The 18,842-nt window shown below is 44.5% G+C and overlaps 1 protein-coding gene across 1 annotated transcript; it reads right to left on the bottom strand.

Annotated features, from left to right (window-relative positions):
* Positions 1–788: 788 nt before the first annotated feature.
* On the bottom strand, positions 789–14,059 carry egfl7 (EGF-like-domain, multiple 7). The gene is made up of 9 exons (XM_037116639.1): positions 13,875–14,059; positions 9,368–9,628; positions 7,387–7,509; positions 6,240–6,352; positions 5,394–5,489; positions 5,107–5,307; positions 3,148–3,224; positions 2,643–2,805; positions 789–1,283 (listed from the first exon to the last, which is right to left on the bottom strand). Exons 2-9 carry the CDS (start codon positions 9,445–9,447, stop codon positions 1,264–1,266), a joined length of 873 nt encoding a protein of 290 aa, XP_036972534.1. The 5' UTR covers positions 9,448–9,628; positions 13,875–14,059; the 3' UTR covers positions 789–1,263.
* Positions 14,060–18,842: the final 4,783 nt, after the last annotated feature.

Below are 18,842 nucleotides of genomic sequence, written 5' to 3'. Positions count from 1 at the left end.
GTTTAGATCATCTCCACCTTTGATCAGCCGACATGACAATCCTGCTAACAGGTTTTTAAAGGTTTAGTACGCAGAATTCTATTGGCACCTAGCAGAGATATTGTTGCAGACTGCAAACAACTGCAAGCCTCATGCTTAAAAACACAGATGAATAAAAAAAAAACGTGAATAATCTCTGGAGACGGTGTTTGGTTTGCACATTCTGTATGACTGTAGCAACGTGGCTAACTGCTCCCTCTGCAGGTAAAAAAGATGCTCATCCAAACGTAACGAATGATTTTTAGTGTCAGGTGATTGAAACTGAAAACTGAAAAGATCTTCCTGCAAAATGACAGCTAGTAATTGTAATGGCCTGTTATAAAAATGTAACAGATGTGACTCAAGTCATTTGGGTCCAATTTTTCTTGGACAAGCAAGAGACAGTTAAGTCACCTTTTTCCCCTCCAAGATACCTTGAACTGATGAATAAGAGTGTATTATAATTATTAAGTATGATAATTAGATTAATATATAGTCAAATTAATGACTTTGAGTGAAATAAATGCCGTCTTTATTTCTTAATTTCTTCTCAAGCAGAAACATTCCCTTCTTACACTGACAGCCACAATAAAATAACCCTTTAAGTATGTAACCTCCAACACCAAATCGTATCTCAAGTCGTTTATTTTCTGTCAAATCGAGCTGCAAATCATCGAAACAGAGACTCGAGTCATCCCGAGTCCAAGTCCAGTGCCTCAGCCACACATCATTATTCAGCAATGCTTTCATACAAGAGAGCACACGAGGCATTTTTTTTGATTAGGAGCTTTTTATTACAAAATGTTACAAAACTATGTAAAAATGTCTATTGGAGCACTGAGACGTAACTAAACGTAATCATAATTTAAATAGATAAATACAGATGTCCACGTCGGCCTCGGGGGAGGAGGCTGAGACGAGAGGACACAGCTGCACTGATGTAAAACAAACACAGAAACACAAAGTTGGCCAACGTGACCTTTGACCCTCAGGGGAGGTTCGATTCGGATGGCACACGGATGATGTCATGCTCACACTGAGCCTGCCACAGGTAGAGTTACAAGAATCAACAATCTGACTGTAATCCAACAAGAAAAGTAAATGAAGCGTAGTGGGAGTAGTGATCACGGACGATTTGTTTCTGCTCTCTGCCGTCATGTTTCTTCACAAACATCAGCCGCCTTGGTGCGTACAATCTCTGGCATGTTTGTGTCATTATTAACTGGAAATGTAGAAGTTGTGCGGCTAATTCTCCTGACAAGAACCTGCAAGGGGGAGAAGAACAGGGTTACCATTGTGTACTGTAATGTGATGTATAGACACCATTTATTTACGTTAGACGACGCTTTGATTTCATGAACCCTGCTGTGATTTTAACCGAGAGGAATGTGTGAATTAAATAAAGTTGGTTTGATATTTTCATAGCTGGAGCTTCATGATCTGAAGTCCCAGAATGTAATAATCTGTCATAATGTAATAAACTCAATGTGATCAAAGCTCCCAGCACAATAAAAAAACTCCAATGAGGAGTTTTTCAAAGTCAGAGCAAGAGTTCATGTTTGTTCCATTTATTAACTGCTTTTGAAGGAAATTTCACAATTAAGCTTAAAATGTGTATTTTTTATATATTAAAGTGTAACTACACCAATTTTACACATTAAAGTGTGTTTACAGGTGTTGGGGTACAAACTGCATATGTAAAAAAATAGTATAAAGCTGTTTGTTGCTTCAGAGGAAGCTTTGCATTGCATTGTGGGTAGTGTAGTCCACTGGTTTAGCTCCTTCAACACTGCTGGAGTCATTATGGACATTTTAAAAACATCTGATCAAAGCAGAACGATAAATATCCCTTTTTTTTCATCACACACATTCTTCTACCTTGGCTACATTACCCAGAATGCAACTGAGCCACTGAGTGACATCATGGGAGGCAACTTTAGAACTTCAATGTGTAACATTGGTTGATTTACTCTTTATTTGCTCTTAAATGTTTAACCTATTGAAAACATTTTTGATGACACAGCTAAGACTCTACAGCTACGTAACCTCAGTGTTGCTTCAAGCTAAATGCTAACACTTCTGTGCTAGCAAGTCCACAATGACGATGCTAACACTCTGATGTTGAGCCAGTGATGATAACAATGTTAGCATTCTCACATGCTTAATTTGGTGGTTGGAGAGAGTCGTTCATAAAACTTGCTAAATGTTAACATGTTGGCATTGTCGTTATGGACTTGTTAGCATGCGGATATTAGCATTTAGCTCAGAGCAACACTGGGTTTACAGCCTCACAGAGCTGCTAGCATGGCTGTCGTCATCAATGTCTTCAGGTCTATTGTTTTTATTGAACTTCACATGTCAAAGCCAAAATGTGTATTACGTTACGGACAGAAGATTTTATTATGTGATTGGATTTTTATTAAATACATTTTATTTTTTATTACATTATGAACACATTTGGGCTTCAACACTGACTTTTTTGGGAGAGAAGTCTTAAAACGGTTCCTGCTTTTGTGTCCGGGGACACAAAGTTCCAGCGGTGCTCGACCAAAAATGGGATTTTCCCTCTAAGTGTTTTGTTTTCTGCTCCGGAACAATCGCGGGTCAGCCCTGTGGTCACTCACATGTGCCGAGCCGCTCCTCCAGGAAGCCGATCTGCTCGCTGAGGGAGTCGATGCGGTCCAGCTGCTGGAAGGAGTGGGACAGCAAGGTGGTTTTCTCGGACAAACCCTCGTCCAGCGACAGCGGGAAGAAGCTGCTGAAGGGGGCCAACGCCAACTGCAACTTCTGCACAGAGGGAGGCCGAGGGGGAGGGAGGGGAAATGACGGAAAATTGGACTATTACTCACCTCGTAAACAAAAATCAATGCAGCCAGACTGTACTGCTAACAGCTCATCTACGTTTACCCTCTCTGCTCGCTTTAATAAACACAGGTTCGTATCTCATAAAAGCTGTAAAATTTCAAAAACCCATCTAGAGGGTCTGGCATTTCAAAGAATCTAAAAAAGCAACTCGGATTTTTATTTCATACCGCCAGTGGGGCTCCTGGTGAGCCAGGCTGGGAGGTATCGGGGTCGTGGGTGGGGGGGTGGGGGGTCTTTTTATTTGTGTTTGAAACATGTGTGTACCTTTTCCAGGAGCTCGACCCTGTTCCTCAGGTTCTGCACCTCCTCTGTCACGTTCTCCGCCGGGCCGAGCCTTCCACCTGCGGGGAACCAGACAAATACAGAAATACACATCAGAGGACAGCGACCGCGGCGTTTGAATTCGTGGAGGGGAAGGGGAGGTTAGGGCACTGATCAAAGGCGGGAACGATGCTTAATCCTCTCTCTCAGATTCAAAGTTTATGTCTCTGAAGATTCCTCCGAGCGGCCTCGAATGATTCATGGCCGCAGCAGCGTCTCTAAAACTACCAGCCGGGAAGAGAGGAGCGGGGAATTTAGGGCACAGGGGGGAATCGTGGATGTGGGAACGGACAGCTGAAAGAGAGGTCACCAGAAATAGACGAGCGCTCTTCACCGCTCCTGTGAAAAAGCATCAGTTTTTTTTCTTGCTTGGGAAGCGTCCGCCCGGCTTCACCAGCGGGGGGAGTGTCCCCGGAGGAAGGCCGGGGATGCAGAAATTGGGGACCCCCTGCTTTCTTACTGTGCTTCAGCAGACAGACCTAAAGCTGTTCAATCTCTCCCAGATGTGGTCTATTACCGAGACAGGAATGAGTTGAGAAAGAGGGTGAGGAGGAGGAGGAGGAGGAGGAGGAGGGACTGGCTATGACCCCCAGCAGACAGGGTTGATGGAGCTGGAATGAGAACACAAGTGTTGGCCAAGACGTGGAGGGGAACAAAAAAAAAAAAGGAGTTGGAGATGGAGATCCAGAAACGCAGTCCAACACTCCTCCGGAGCAGCTTGGCAGAACCCGAGCGGGGGTCTACTTTCTCTCTGAGCCGTGTTTAGATTTGTGATCTCCATCAACACCGGCTCCGACGTGCGTGCAGATAACGGAATGCAAAGTTCAAGAGAAACAGTCTCTGCTGGCCTTGCAAATTTTCTCGCATCTCGGCGAAACTGAGGACGCTCCTTCAAAATAATAATAATAAAAAAAAAAAACCTCTGTGTCACTTTCACCGTGCAGAAAAAAGATCCATCATACTTTTGGCTACTTCATCCTCCCTTATTTTTTTTTTCTTCTCTGTGTGTTTTTCCGTCTCTCTGCTGACTATGCAGTACTTGCGAGGAGTCTCACGCGGAGTCGCGGGTGGTGAACGTCTCATTTTTAGATGTGACTTTTTTGGGGTGTCTCTCTCCTTCCTGACAGAAACGCTGATAAATAGGAGCGAGTCTGGAGCTGAGCCCCGGGAAAAGTTTGGCAATCTCACATTTACATAAAGATATTTCATGTAGAGACAGCCAGACATGAGACCGTATCCCCTCCAGATTTACATTTTGGGACAAAGTGGAAAGATTTGGGAGAAATCAGAACCAAAGGGAGGTCTTCTTTAAGGTTGCACATTGCATTAATTCCCCAAAAAGCAAAAAGGCTGACAGAGGAAAAAAAGACTAGGACTGAGGTCAACTACCGTGCTTGCAGATATTTAGTGGGGTTGTATTGTGTTGTTGCTAAGATACAGGAAGCACACACAAAACCAAAGTGGACTTCTTTCATGGCGAGAGACAATATTGCAACATTTTTAAGGGGACTAATGGAGTGTGCGGGATAAAAATATGTCTGTATTAGCACGGGGGGACGGGTGGAGGGGCTCTATTGGATTCAGATGTTCGCCATACTCACAGGACTCGACCGAGTCATTATCAAAAGACCCGATCGGTTCCCAGTCTCACCGCATGAGGCACCGGGCCGCAAGACATCTGTCTGGAGTCGGCACCAGTCGCAGTGCATTATTACTCACGGTACGAGTTGAGAGTGGCATAGCGCGTACCAAAAGTAATAATGGACCGCGAAGCTGGTTATGTTCTTTTTTTTGCTCTTCTGTGCTCCAGACACTTTGCTGCTGCAAGAGACAAAGTTACACCATGTGAGGGCACACACACACACACACACACACACACACACTCCTGCGCTGCTCATTTACCAGCATCCGTGTGACCACCCACTGTTGCCTGAGTGGGAGAGGGAGGAGTTTCAGCAGGAGGAGGAGGAGGAGGGAGGCTTTGACAGGAGTGGCCGTCTCCGGTGAGCCTGAAACCGTCTCTGCACGCGCATCGATAGCTTCCAGCTGTGTTGACGCACTCCTGGGCGCACGGCCGCCGCCGCTTGCTGCACTCGTCCACATCTGTCAGACGAAGAAGGACGAAGCTGTTGGTTTGCACGCTCGGCAGAGACTTGCAAAGGTGAAAGCGTGTGCGTTTGCGCACTCACCTGTTTGGCATCGGTGCCCCGTCCAGCCCAGAGGACAGGCACACTGGTCGGGTCTTAAGCAGGTGCCTCCATTCACACAGGGCTGTCCACACACGGCTGCAAGGCACAATTAAAGGAACAGTTCAATATTTTGGGGAAAACTTCTTATTGCTTTTCTTGACGAGAGTTAGATAAGACCAGTCAATACCATTCTCATGTCTGTATGCTCAACGTGAAGCTATAAACCAGGAGACGGTTAACTTAGCTTAGCATAAAAGCTAGCTTAGTTCTGTCCAGATGTAAAAAAAATATATATATAAAAAAAAGAAGTTTTAAAGTAGTTGTATGGGTGGCCGTGTGCCGGGCTATTGATTTTCCAGGAAGTCACTATTCCCAGGCAAGATATTGTCCAGCTCGCAGGCTGTAGCCTACTTAAAACCGGTTAGCTTAGCCTAGCATGAAGGGTGGAAATGGGGAGAGAGCTTCGTTGTATAAAGGTAAATAAATGTGAACCGTTCAGCCCCTCGAAATGTAACTAGTTACCACGTGTCATTTGTTTAAGCGGTAGAAATATAAATGGATTCATGGGACTGTTTCGTGGCTGGTAACGGTGATTTAATGGAAAATAAATCAACACAAAACCAGCCATAAAACAACATACATTTTGTTTTTTTGCTGCTTAGTATTTTCTTTTTTTAAAGTCCCCCTTTTTAACTTTGCTGTCCCCGCCCCCCCCCCCCCCCTTTCCAGTCTTTATGCTAAGCTAAGCTAACAATCTCCTTGCTACGGTGCTGTCCATTTGTTTCATCAAACTCTCTGCAAGAGCATTAAAAGAAAAGGAAGTATTCCTCCGTTCCTGCAGGTTACCTTGGTTGCAGTTGTGAGAGTGAAACCTCTGCCAGCCGGGGCAGCACTCCGGGTAGAAATGCGAAGGAGGTGTCGCCCTGCTCACCTGCCGGTACGCCACCGAGTACACAGTCCTGTGGAGGCGAAACACAGACACACACACAGTTACAGTCGGGTTTTCCTGATTATTCACAATGCTGTCATCACCATCTTGTGTGCGGTTGAGCCCATCCGGCCTTTTTCCCGTGTTCCTGTCGGACTGAGGGAGCGCTGATGAGAGGATGGGAAATCTGGTCGAATATTGAAACCACAGACCACTGACGTCCAAGAGTGTGTCAGAGATGAGCTAGGGAGGGAGGGAGGGAGGGAGGGAGGGAGCGAGAGAGGGGCAGGATAAGAGATGCAAAGATCCCACTGGAGCCTGAGCTGAAACTCTGGTATGTTTGGTTTGCATGCAGAGATGCAAGGTGATAAACCGAAGCAAAAGGCTCACAAACAAAGCGTAAAGGCGACAAGTAATTCAATCAGAATCTGGACGGGATCAGAGGCCCTGCAGTAACCCACAAAATGAGCAGCAAACTCCCAAAGTGCAACTGAATTTTGGCAGCGAGGGAAGAGTTAAAAACAAAAGATTAAAATGGAGGGAATGTAACGGGGAAGGAGGAGGAGGAGGAAGAGGAGGGGGGAGACCCGAAAGCATCAGAGCTGGAGCGAGATGGAGAGTGTGTAAGTATGGAGGGAGACGCGGTCCAAAATAAACATGACCGCGGTCTCTGCGGGCGGGCAGTTCATTTCCCGTAGTTACACAAAGTGCTCGATATTTAGATTCCACCCAAATGTGTGCCACCGTGACCCAGTTCTGTGTCAAACATGTATTTTTGTGTACATGTGTGCATGCAAGGGGGGGAAGAACGTCTAGTTTATCTACCCACAACTGCACGACGAACCATTTCCCTTCCTAAACACGTCAAGAATTATTTACCCCTTCATTAAAATAAACATTCACTGGACCGCTTTTTGACACCGCGCTGACCCGGAGTCCTCGTTTTTAGAGCCGGACTGTGCAGTTCGGCTGGTGTTCACTCCAATAAAAAAATAAATAAAAAAATCCTGAACCTGTCTGATTTTACGGTGATGTATTGAGGACAGTGGAGTTGTTGTGACTCACTTGTACGTGCTGCAGAGGCGATGTCCGTGACACAGGGTGATGTAGGGCTTGTGCACCGGCTGGACATACGACTCTGTTGCCGTGACAACGTTGTGATGGTGGTCCCGGCCGCACACCCTCCTCCTGCGAGAGACATGGAGACACGTGATTGGACGTTAAAGGACAAGTTCACCCAGTTTTCAAAAATGAAAACATAGTCACTGTGTATTCACCCTCAAGCGGATGGAAAGTTGCGTAGCATGCTTTTATCTGAAAATTAAATATAAAGTTAGAAGCAGGAGATAATTAGCTTAGCTTATCTTAAGACTCGGAACAGTGGGAGTCAGCTAGCGTGGTTGTTGAGTGACAATATGCTTATAGCTGAAAAATACCATTAAAATTGTAGTTATGAGGTGGTTAGCGACGCTAATGCTGTTGTGACAAAACACTTGTATCTGAAAGTTAAATTACAGTTGTCAGAAAGTTAGCTTAGCTTAGGACTGACAGCTAGCATGGTTGTTGAGTAACAATACACTTGTGTCAGAAAAATACTATGAAATTACAGGTAGGAGACAGTTATCTTAGCCTAGCTTTAGACTTAAAACTGGGGAGGCAGCTAGCTTAGTTGCTAAGAGACGAAACACTTATGGGAGTTAAATTACGGCTAGAAGAGAGTTTGCGTAGCCTAGCTTTAGTCTGGAAATAGCGGAAGACAGCTAGCTTGGTTGTTGAGAAATTAAATAGTCATAACTGAAAGCTAAATTACAGGTAGCAGAGAGTTATCTTAGCCTAGCTTAAGACTTAACACTGGGGGAGGCAGCTAGCTTAGTTGCTAAGAGACAAAGCACTTGTATATGGAAGTTAAATTACAGCTAGAAGAGAGTTAGCTTAACCTAGCATAAGACTGGAAAGAAAGGGAGACCGCTAGCTTGGGAGAGATGACACACTCATATGAAAGTAAAATGTGATGATATATCGAGGAGACTTAGCTTAGCCTAGCTTTACACCAGAAAGGGGTAGAGAGCTAGCTTGGTTGTTGAAAAATATCTGATACAAACACCTTCACATTACAGCTAGGACAGAGTTAGCCTAGCCTATCTTAAGACTGGACATGGTGGTACTAAGCTAGCTTGGTTGTTGAAAGATAACACTTGTATCTGAAAGTTTAATAACAGCTAGGAGACTGTTAGCTTAGCTTATCTTAGCTTATCTTAAGATGACAAACAGACATCAAGCACCTCAAAATTACACTAATTAGCATGCCAGAGGGTGTGAATACTGACTTTTAAAATCTATTTGGGATCTCAGCGCTTCTTGAGATTTGGATTCATGTTTCCACGCTATTTACAAACCATTTTTATTGTACTTGTTTCAAAGCAAGTTCCCATCTACTTCTGTGTTTTGCTGAGAAGCTTCAGAAATGTCTCGGCACACCACAAAACTTCAACCAACTTGTGTGAACTTGTCCCTCAAAAACTGGACTTCGGGCTTCAAAGAGCACCGGAAGCTGTGCTAATTTTAGATGATGAGATGTTTTAGTGCTTATAAGAGATATTTATAGGTCTTTAAGTGGCTCCAGTGGAGTTGAGAGAAAGCTTGAACAACTCCAGATTAAAGCCTCACGGTTTCTGGCTGTCACCATGAGTTGGCGTGCGGCCTAATTGCTACTGACCGACCCGTGTAATCACTCCCGAATGTGTCAGAGTTAAGAGCCGATCTTTTGACCCATGGCTCCACTCTGACCTCGTCGTTTGGCTTTCGGTTTATTTTTGTCTTTTTTGTACAAACTGACTGAAAGTGACAAGGTGAGGCTGCAGACTCTCAGGCCTGCACGCTGCAAACGTTTAAAGTGTCATTCCGCCAAAATTTCGCACACATCCGAGAGTGGGCGAGGGAGGAGGTCAGGAAAAACAAACAGATTGTGAACGACGGCCCGAGGAGGGAGATGATGTGTAGATGAACAGACGACAGGTCGTTTAATAAACACAGGAAGAGCCGTTACCCGTGGTGAGCGAGGAACTGTGGAGTGCCCATCACGTGAAGGATGAAGAGGGAGGAGGAGAGAAGCAGCGTTTGGTACATCGTCTTCCTCTTTCCCACGTTCCCCTCGCTCGGTCTCTCACAGTCACTCCTCTGACTGTGCCAGTCGGAGAGGAAGAGGAGGAGGAGGAGGAGGAGGAGGAGGAGGGGGTCCTGGATCCGAGCCAAAGTCCTCCTCACGCTGAGGGTGAACGTTCTCCTGCAGGAGGGCGACTCCAGCTACCTGTAACAGAGAACAGGACACCTGAGATTAAAGCAGAGGTTCAGTGTTGTTGTTGCACCACAGCTCCTTTAAATGTTTTTACAAGTTTAACACAATCAAATGCACACAACGTCCTCCAAAGACACTCGACAGATGTGCTTTTAACTTGAGGGTTAGTTGGCGCGGTGATCTCAAGACTGTCCATTTGAATTTCATGTTTCCTCCAAAGCAAAACAAAGCCTGTTGATTTCTACGTGTCCATACGATCCTCGGGCACCAACGCCAAGACGAACTTCAGACATAACCGAGCACACGCGACGCCACATCTGCAGTCATCAGTGCATCACCTTGAACTCTCTCCAACCTCCACCTGCACCAACTCTGAGACTCGCAAAGACAAAAGGACGAGGGCAAAAAAAAAAAAAAAAAAGACAAAAGCACTCTCCCTTCACAGCACTGCTCACTTATCCCCTCACACCATTCTGGATTATTACATACTGCACAGGATTAAAGAAAAAAGCACCTGAGCCATCCGTCTCCAGAGTGCATGACAGTCAGCTTGAACCTGCCAGACCAGATACTAAACCCCCCTCTGAGGGACCCTCTTAACAGGGGTGTTAAAGCAAGCCGGGTGCGATCGGGAGGTCGAGGGAGCGCAGCAGGCTGCAGAGGAGAGAGCGAGTCTCCTCGACCGACAGCTCGCATGTCTCTCTGATCCCCCCGGCTGGCTCCACGCCCAGAGACAGGACACGCACATCTGTAAGCCTGCGTCTTTCATTCACAAATCACCGAGACTCACGGCGCAGCAGGGGGCCACTTTAAACACAACGTGCATCATTAGATCGGCACTGAGGACGATGAAAGTCCAAGAAAGTTTATATCAGTTGTGAAAGTTTATTCAAATATTAAAAAGACTTCCTTTAGGGATGCAGGAAGGAAAATCATCAACACAAGATAATAAAAGCCACTCTGCAAAAAATGAAGCGGTGAATAGCTTAATTATTGAATTGAGAATATTAGGACTAAAGTCGGAGCTCTACTTATTTTTGGTTATCAAACACAAGATATGTGACTGGAGCAAGATATTTTACAGTTAAACAATAAACTTTATTGTCTAAAATGACACCAGTGCACTGAAACTGTGAACCTCTCTGGGAAATAATCAAAATAAATGACCCCAGGCATCTTTTTTTCTGCATTATATAATCAGCTTTGACATCTGTGTGTATCAGACTATGGAGGACTGAAGCTGCCAACATCAAAAAGATAAATAAACACCTCGATAAATACATGAATTTGCAATTAAATGTGCAGAAAATCAAATCAAAAGACATTTGCAGTGTTGCGAAAACTACTTGAGTGAAAGTAAAGATATCAAGCATCACCAACACGAATAGTTAAAGTATCTTAAACATGAAAGTATCCGGAAATAAATGTATTTCAGTTGCAAAAACAAAAGTCAACGTACAATAAAAATCTATTCAAATGTATGTAGGAGAAAAAGTGATAACTGCAGTTATCAAGTAACTGTAGTGAAGTAAAAAGTACAATATTTGCCTCCGAATTTGAATGGAGTGGACATATAAAGTAATAAACTCCATGATATAAGATTGAAGTATTCAGTTACAATCCATCGCTGCACGTGTCCTGACCTACTGACACATCAGGAGTCGCTCGAACATGCGCACTTCTCACTCTCGCCATGAGAGGGCGCTGTTTCACAGCAGTGCGGTGGACAGGAGAGCGACATCCCGCAGCAGCAGCAGCAGCTTCGTACCGCTCACGCACAGCGCATGCAGTCACACGTTCACGCATGAAGACAATAAAGACTTTTTTTTTTTTAAAAAAGCGCGTTTCTGCACCGAACACGAGCCGACATGACGGTGGAAGCATGCAGGGGTATAAAAAACATAAACCACAAACCGTGCAGCGGAACAACCAGCTCCCTGAGAGTGATCACCCCCCCCCCCCCAAAACACACACTCACACAGTTACACACACACACGCACAGTCACGCACGCACACACGCACTGGCAGGAAGCAGAGAGACGCTCGAGGCTGAGAAACAAAACTTTTAGTCCCGTTATATTCCGACTGTGGTGCGTTCAAAGTCCAAGTGATAGGAGAACTCCGGGCAGCAGTCAGGTCTCTCCTCCAGACTGTCAGGGAGCGCATGGGGGGTGATGTAGCACCTCCTCCCCGCTCCTCCAGCTGGGTGTCCCGCAGCTCAACGCTGCCTTGCGCCTGGGTTTACCGCCTGTATGACGTCATACGTTTCGTTTCGTTTCGTTTTTTTTCTTTCTTTTTTTTTTTTTTTCTTCCATTCATAACCTCCTGAGAGCTTCACGCGCTGACTGACGGGCACAGGGACCCAGCTGCCGGTGTGGTAAAGTGGCAGCTGGTGGGATTAAAGGGCAGATTCACAGTTTTTTTTTTTTTTAAGTCTGTCTTGATTAAATACTGTAATTTTAATATCCAGACCACCTCAGAGAGTTATTATTTGAAGGGTACAGTTAAACAAACGCTTCATTTTACTTTTAGAGTTATGAATCTTGATATAAACCTGAAATATTTACATGTTTTATGACAATAATATTGCAGAACTCAAGACCGTACATGAACATATGTGTTTAAATGATAATTGTCGACCTTCATCGGTGTAATTCTAGTTCCTGACATGCTTCGGATGTATGCGGCTGGGCACAAATTCTCAAATTAAAAATCCAAATGTGCTTTGTGGTAAAAAGACGTCAGCTTTGAAAGACTTGGAATTAGAGGTCAAATCACATTTTTTGCACAAACTGTGAATTTATTTGGAGGTACGAGGTTCGGACATCAAGAGGAGTGATCACAGTGAGTGAAAACATTTGGTTAAAAATGTTCTATAATGTCATAACTGTGCATGTATCCTTTAATTTACAGTTGAAGGAAAACTGCAGCTGTTTAGAGTTAAAAGGAGGACAAAATCAAATCAAACTGAGAAAAACTTACAGCCTTCCTGTTTGTGCAAAAGAAACAAATGTCTGTCGGATTGTAAATACATTTTATAGCGTTTGAGAGTTTTAATCGAGCTTTTTATTTTATGAATTCTACAAATTCTAATGAGCTAATTACACTCCTTTCCTCAGAGAATTAACACAATAATGATTTTATGCTAAAAAGAAAGGAAAATGAATATTCCTGCACACATTCTATGCACTGTAGTCATGTGGATATTTTTTCTGTTTGGGAGCTTTTTGATTACTTTATCTGATAAAACAGCTTGAGAGCGACAGGAAGCAGGACGAAGGAGACGATGGCCTCTGTACACAGAGCGCAGTTCTACTGATAAGTAATCATATAACCGTTTGATTGTTTCTTTGATTGTTTGATCGTCGGTTGGTTTGTCAGCACGATTACACGAAAACTACCGAACAGATTCCTGCTAAACTCACATGCAGGACGGGTCCCGGCCCAGAACAGAACCGGCTGACTTCTGGAGCAGATCTGGATAAATGGACGGATGCAGGAACTTTTTTCTCACCATTGTAAACATTTTCTATAATTCCTCCGGAAAACGATCCTGATGAGATGAATCAGGCGTATTAAGGTGGATGGTATCTATGTGTCGGCAGAGGTATGCGCTCTACCGAGTGCCGCTGTAGCTGTGAAACTAACAAATCTTAGAGGTTTGGAAATCTCAAATGGGCACAAACATGATCAACTCTGACTACTGACGGCTCCCGGGACAAATGTGGCCCTTTAACAACCTAATTACGGCCCTTTGGAGGTTAATGAGAACATTTATAAGAAATACTTTTGATTTCCTTTAAAAGTTTCAACCCAAGCTGTCCTGGCAGAGGGAATTTATCTGAGATTTCTTCCTTTTTTTTTTCCTCACCTGTGGAAAAGAGTTTTCTTTTCACTTGAATCGCCCAAACTGAGGCAACGTTGGTGATTTTAGGCTACACGAATAAAAAACTGATTTGATTTAAAAAGGTTTTACGGTATTTATGAGGCACATGTGTCAACATCTTCCCTGTAGCTACATTACTTTCCACCTCTAGCATGTTTACATTTGCCTGAATAAGTTGAGCTTGTTAGCTTTTGTCCACCTGTCTGCATGTGTGCAGGTAGAATATGTACAATAAAGTTCTGACCTCGAAAATGAAAATAAAAACAATTTCAAAATAAAATAAACACATTTCTACATTTTTTTTGTTAGACGTGTGAACACGAGTATTCAAATAAAAATACAAAAATAAAAATAAAGGTGTATTAAACTTACCCTCGCAGTATGAGGTCATCAGGTGCGTGTGCGCGCGCAGGCTGAGCGGCGGCCGTGGGCACGAGCCGCCGGTCTGGTGGTGCGTTAGAGGACTCGTCCATGTCGCCACTGTCTTTTAAAACGTGCTGCTGCTGCTGCGTTCAAATCAAACAGCTCAGGAGTGCTGCTGGGTCGAGCTGCTCCCCGTGAGTCGGCCGGCGACAAATGAAATGTCTTCGGGCGTTTTTCAGTTGCTTTTTATGCAGGGCTTCCTGTGGAACGCAGGAATTGGACGGACAATCCCAAACCGGACTTCCTGTGAGTGTTTGCCGCTGATAAAACCCCTCTCCTGCACAAACACTCTCCATCCTGCTCAAACCGCTTCACGAATCTGATTTTGAGGCATTTTTCTGTCCCCATTGTGCAGCAGACATCTTGAAAGGTGGGGAGCGAGAGAGGAGAGATGCCTGCAGACATCTCACCTCATGGCCTCCTGCTGCCTTTACAGACCAGAGGAAAATACAGCAATCATCGACTGAAATATAGATATTTCTGATGCTTCAGCTGGCGGCTCATGCAGCCTCGTGTTTCTGAGATACAATCTGTCAAATTGCAGCTTGTTGAGGCCAAACTGCTGCACGATAAGAAAGAAGTCTCCTCTCGTCCTGCAGCTCAGGCGACTGGTGGACAGATAACTCATGTACAAGTTTCCTCCCTCACTCACAGCACGTTCAAGTGACTACGAGGAAACTTTTAAGAGTTAGTGAAACAGTCTTGTGATTCGTCCTACATATATGTATGAGATCTTTACAACAGTAGTTATTTCTATTTAGGGGTGGTGCACATAAAAGGAAAAGTTCACCCAAAAATCAAAATTCACTCATTATCGTATCACCCAGGTGCTGATGGGAAGTCAGGTGAAGTTTCATTATCCGCCAAACATTTCTGGAGCTTCACAGCAAAACAGCCTAAACAACTGAAGTAGATGGGGACTTGAGTACTGAAGGGCTCAGACGTGATAATATCAGCTTGTATGAAATGTATTTTTGTGGTTTTTAAAGCTACGAAATGTAACTTCCTTGAGAAAGTCGGCTGATTGTTGAGTCTCGTCCCTCGATCACCAAATACTGACACTTTGGGTTGGCAGCTTGACGATCGAGGGATGAGACTCTTATTATTACTTGTATTTGATCAAAACACATGTTCACATACCAGTATTGTGTATTATATTTTGATATGTTTGACAAGCAAGTAATTTGTAGGCATTTCAATGGTCTTACTGCCACCAGAAAGCCCAGAAGGAGGAGAGAAAACCTTGGTCTAAATCTTTATTGTGTACTTATGTACTTATTTATTCATTATTAGACATACACAACTTAAGATATACTTTTCTTATAAGTACGTGAATAACCACTTGTGTATGAATACCAAAATGTAAATAAATAAGCTCAAATATAACAAAATTAATGATAATCATGTGGCGTTTAAGTAATTCTGTTTACCAAATGTCAAAATTTATTGAAGAATCATGAACCAAATGGTAAATAAATAAGCTGATATAATCCCGTCCTGCTTGTGGAATTAATCGATTTAAAAAAAAACAAAAAAAAACAGCTTGAAGCATTGAAGCTTAAACATTGTGTTTGTGCCGAGCTCGTTCTGTGAAAACAATCCTCCCGCGAGGTCCATTCAGTATTGTTCTGCAGCGTCCAAACAGCGGAGCAGCTGCTAAATGAAGCGTGCGCCGGGATTTGTTTTCTCAACTGCTGTTTTCAACAGTCGTTTCCAAATTCTCAAATTAACTTTCAACCCCATATTTTTACACTGGTTCCTGAATTCCTTGGCACCGTAAAGACTTTGAAGAATTTCCACATTTTTGGTGAGTCAGCGCTCAAAGAACCAAACTTTTAGTCTTTTCTACGGCCGGCGTGTGTTATCTGGTAAAACCGGCGACGGGATCTGATTTATCACGTCTCCCAGGCTTGTGAGAGTCCTGGGGAGTTTGCTCTGGTGGGATCTCTGATGTGGGGGCCTCAAAAGCTTTCGGTAGTCGCGGCTGACGTGATGTATTTAAGACAAGCTGCTCCTCCTCTGCCTTGAAGTCCAGCTCGGACTGACAGCCAGGACTCATTTGTCATTCTAAGTATGTGCAGAACCAGACCGCGCTCACACAGTTAAAATGTGAGAAACTCTTAATCTTTACACTCTGGTGTGTTTCTCTGTCTGCTGAGGAGTATTTGGTGTTTAGCTGTTCTGTCACTGTTCATTTGAGGGCCTGCGCTGACCAAATGTATGATCCGACACTCCCTGCATACAAAGAACTATTTTCTCTGCGATAACAAAAGAGGCTACGTGCTGAGGCGCCATGGGAAAGCTTCGCTTCGGGGTCGCAGGTGACCACACACCAACACACACGCCATCCAAGGCTGATCGCTCAGAGGGGGCACATTAGAATATAAGATGCAAAATCAGTGTGGATGTTGCTGCCTGTGTTTGTGTGCGAGCTTGTGTAAAAAGGAGGCCGAAGAGGGAGGGTGTCTCTTTTTTTTTTTTTCTTTTTTTTTTTAAGGAACTCTTTTCATTCTTTGAAATCAAGACTTGGCCGACACAAGCAAAGTTTTTTGCAGTCGGTGTTCCAGATTTGTCCCGGGGAAGATGCGGGAGAGGGAGGAGGGAGGAAAGAAGAAAAAAAAAACTGAAGCAAAGCAGCACTTCCTCTTCGAGAGGAAACAGGAAAAGGCTGGGGGAGCGAGATTCTGGAGCCTGCTCTGATGGAACAATAAAAATCTCACTTTGGCAGGAAACGGATCTGCGTCAAAGAGGGCCTGACAGATTTTGCTAAAGGGCAGTAGCGGTGACCCTGGAGGGGGGCATGAACAAGAGGGCAGCTGTGCCCCAACAAACAACTCTGGAAAAGTGCAAATTCTGAGCACATTTCAACACAGATTTCAGGTCGCTCTGTGTAGCTGGGTGCGCAGCAAAGCGTGCACATGAACCACAAACCTTTACGATAACTGCAGTTGCGCTCTAAGACGATGAATAATAACTGCAGAAATAACGGGGGAAAGGTCCAGGAATGTGTGCGTGCATGTGTGACTGCATCAATATGTCACAGAGAGAAACATTCAACGTCTTCATAGGCATCAGTCTGTAATCGGTAGATGAACGCCGTTATTCGAAACGATGTTCCCTTGTTTGGTTTTGGTTTGATGAAGGTGGAGAGCGCTGTCGAAACACGACGGTCTGAAATCTCGTGATCCTGAGTGAGAGGAAGGATCTGCATCTCCCTCCTCCCTCTGTCATCTGTTAGGATGGTGTGTCACATTCAACATCACACTCTATAAACTGCAGCTACAGCTATACTCTGCATATATTTATGTTTCTGCCTTCATGCCTCCGACACTGTGTCCAGATGTCGATGTGATAAAACAATGCACACTAAAATCAACACAATGAGCAGTGCTAGCAAGCTAGGCTAACCAGTGGAAGGTACTCCAAGTGGAATACAAACTCGACAGCGTGATTATTAATCCCATCTGTTGAGTGTTTTGTTAAAAGAACGTCATAAAAAAAGAGGGATAAACGTATTTCATTAAAGCTTTCAGGCAACGAAAGGCGTCTGCGCTCACTCCACAAATATCTTAAAACGCACAGATACGCCAAACAGCTCTGGTGTCGTTACAGTTTCTCTCTTTCTCCCACAGAAATGATGACGATCGAAGTTTTCAAATCCACTTGAAAAGGCTTTCTTCTCTTTATCCCTCTTCCAAGTATCCAATCCGAGTCGTGTGCCAGTGTTTTAGAGTCAATGTGTTAGTCACTAACTGTAAGTGAGCAGAATGAACAGTGTTTCTGCAGAAACTCCGGCTCTTAGAGATCCGATACTTTAATGTGGTTATAACGTGCATCACTGCCGAGAGAGAAGTCGGGTCAGACTTGATGTTGTGCGATGGTGTTTGTGCGGGTTCGACGGTAACACTTCCCACATTTCCTCCTTTTTTTTTTTTTTTTGTTGAAGTCGATCTGTTATTTGTTAGTCTTAATAAATGCTGAAATGCCCAGTTGTGTCACATTTGATCAACTCTGCTGATTCACAAGTGACCTGGGAACCAGAAGGTGCAGCGTGCGTCTCGGCTCTGCAGGATTTCCATGCTGAGCGGCCAAACAGGACATCCTGATGTCCAAGGCCTGCCACCAGCACCATCGCTCCCCCGCCGCCCTCACAATTTAGACAAAGCAGAGGCGTGCGCTCACCCAGAGACTTTGTGCCGGTGGTCCTGGCACTTCCTGTGCTCCGCTCCAACAGCCAGGAGGTAGTTTCAAAATGCATAATTCAAAACCGATGCAGCAGAGCTCTCTGCGGCCGAACCAAACCGACTCATTTCTGACAGTGTACATATTTAGTATGCAAGTACAAGTTGCGGTCGTGTAGCGTTTCCGTCCTGCTGCTTCCAGCTCCCCCTTGTCGGTCCTGACATCAGCAGCGTGGAGAGATTAGGGAGTTTACACACATTCCACCAAACTCTCCGCGTCTCAGAAACACATGTGAGTCTGATTGGCTTATTTACCATAGTAATCAAATTCTCTCGCTCTGAGAGACGTTTGGAACAGTGGCCGTGTCGACTGCGGTCCGCCGCCTCCCCAGACTCGCTCTTTGAGGCTGCGAGAGTGTTAAATGTGGACACTCACCACGCTGCCACTGTAATCCTGAAATATTCTCCCCGCCAGCTTGTTCCAGATTGATTTAACGATCTGCATCAGCCCGGACTATGAGGTGTTGTTGATATTTCTTGGTTATAGAATTCGTCACAGCGCTGCCAACTTTTCTGATGGCTTGTCATCGGCAGTGATTTGGCGTTCAGAGTGTTGCTTTCATGAGGGGTCTCCTTCGATCTCCTCTGTGGATAATTACGCAACATGCAGAAATCGACTGGACGGGGAAGCGATGCTGGCACGAGAATGGTTTTCACTTCAAGAGCAGTTAGAGAG

This window comes from Acanthopagrus latus, chromosome 12 (assembly GCF_904848185.1).
Source record: "Acanthopagrus latus isolate v.2019 chromosome 12, fAcaLat1.1, whole genome shotgun sequence".
In the NCBI taxonomy this organism is placed as follows: Eukaryota; Metazoa; Chordata; class Actinopteri; order Spariformes; family Sparidae; genus Acanthopagrus; species Acanthopagrus latus.
The sequence above is the reverse complement of the archived record's forward strand: the minus strand, read 5'-3'. Positions and strand labels throughout refer to the sequence as shown.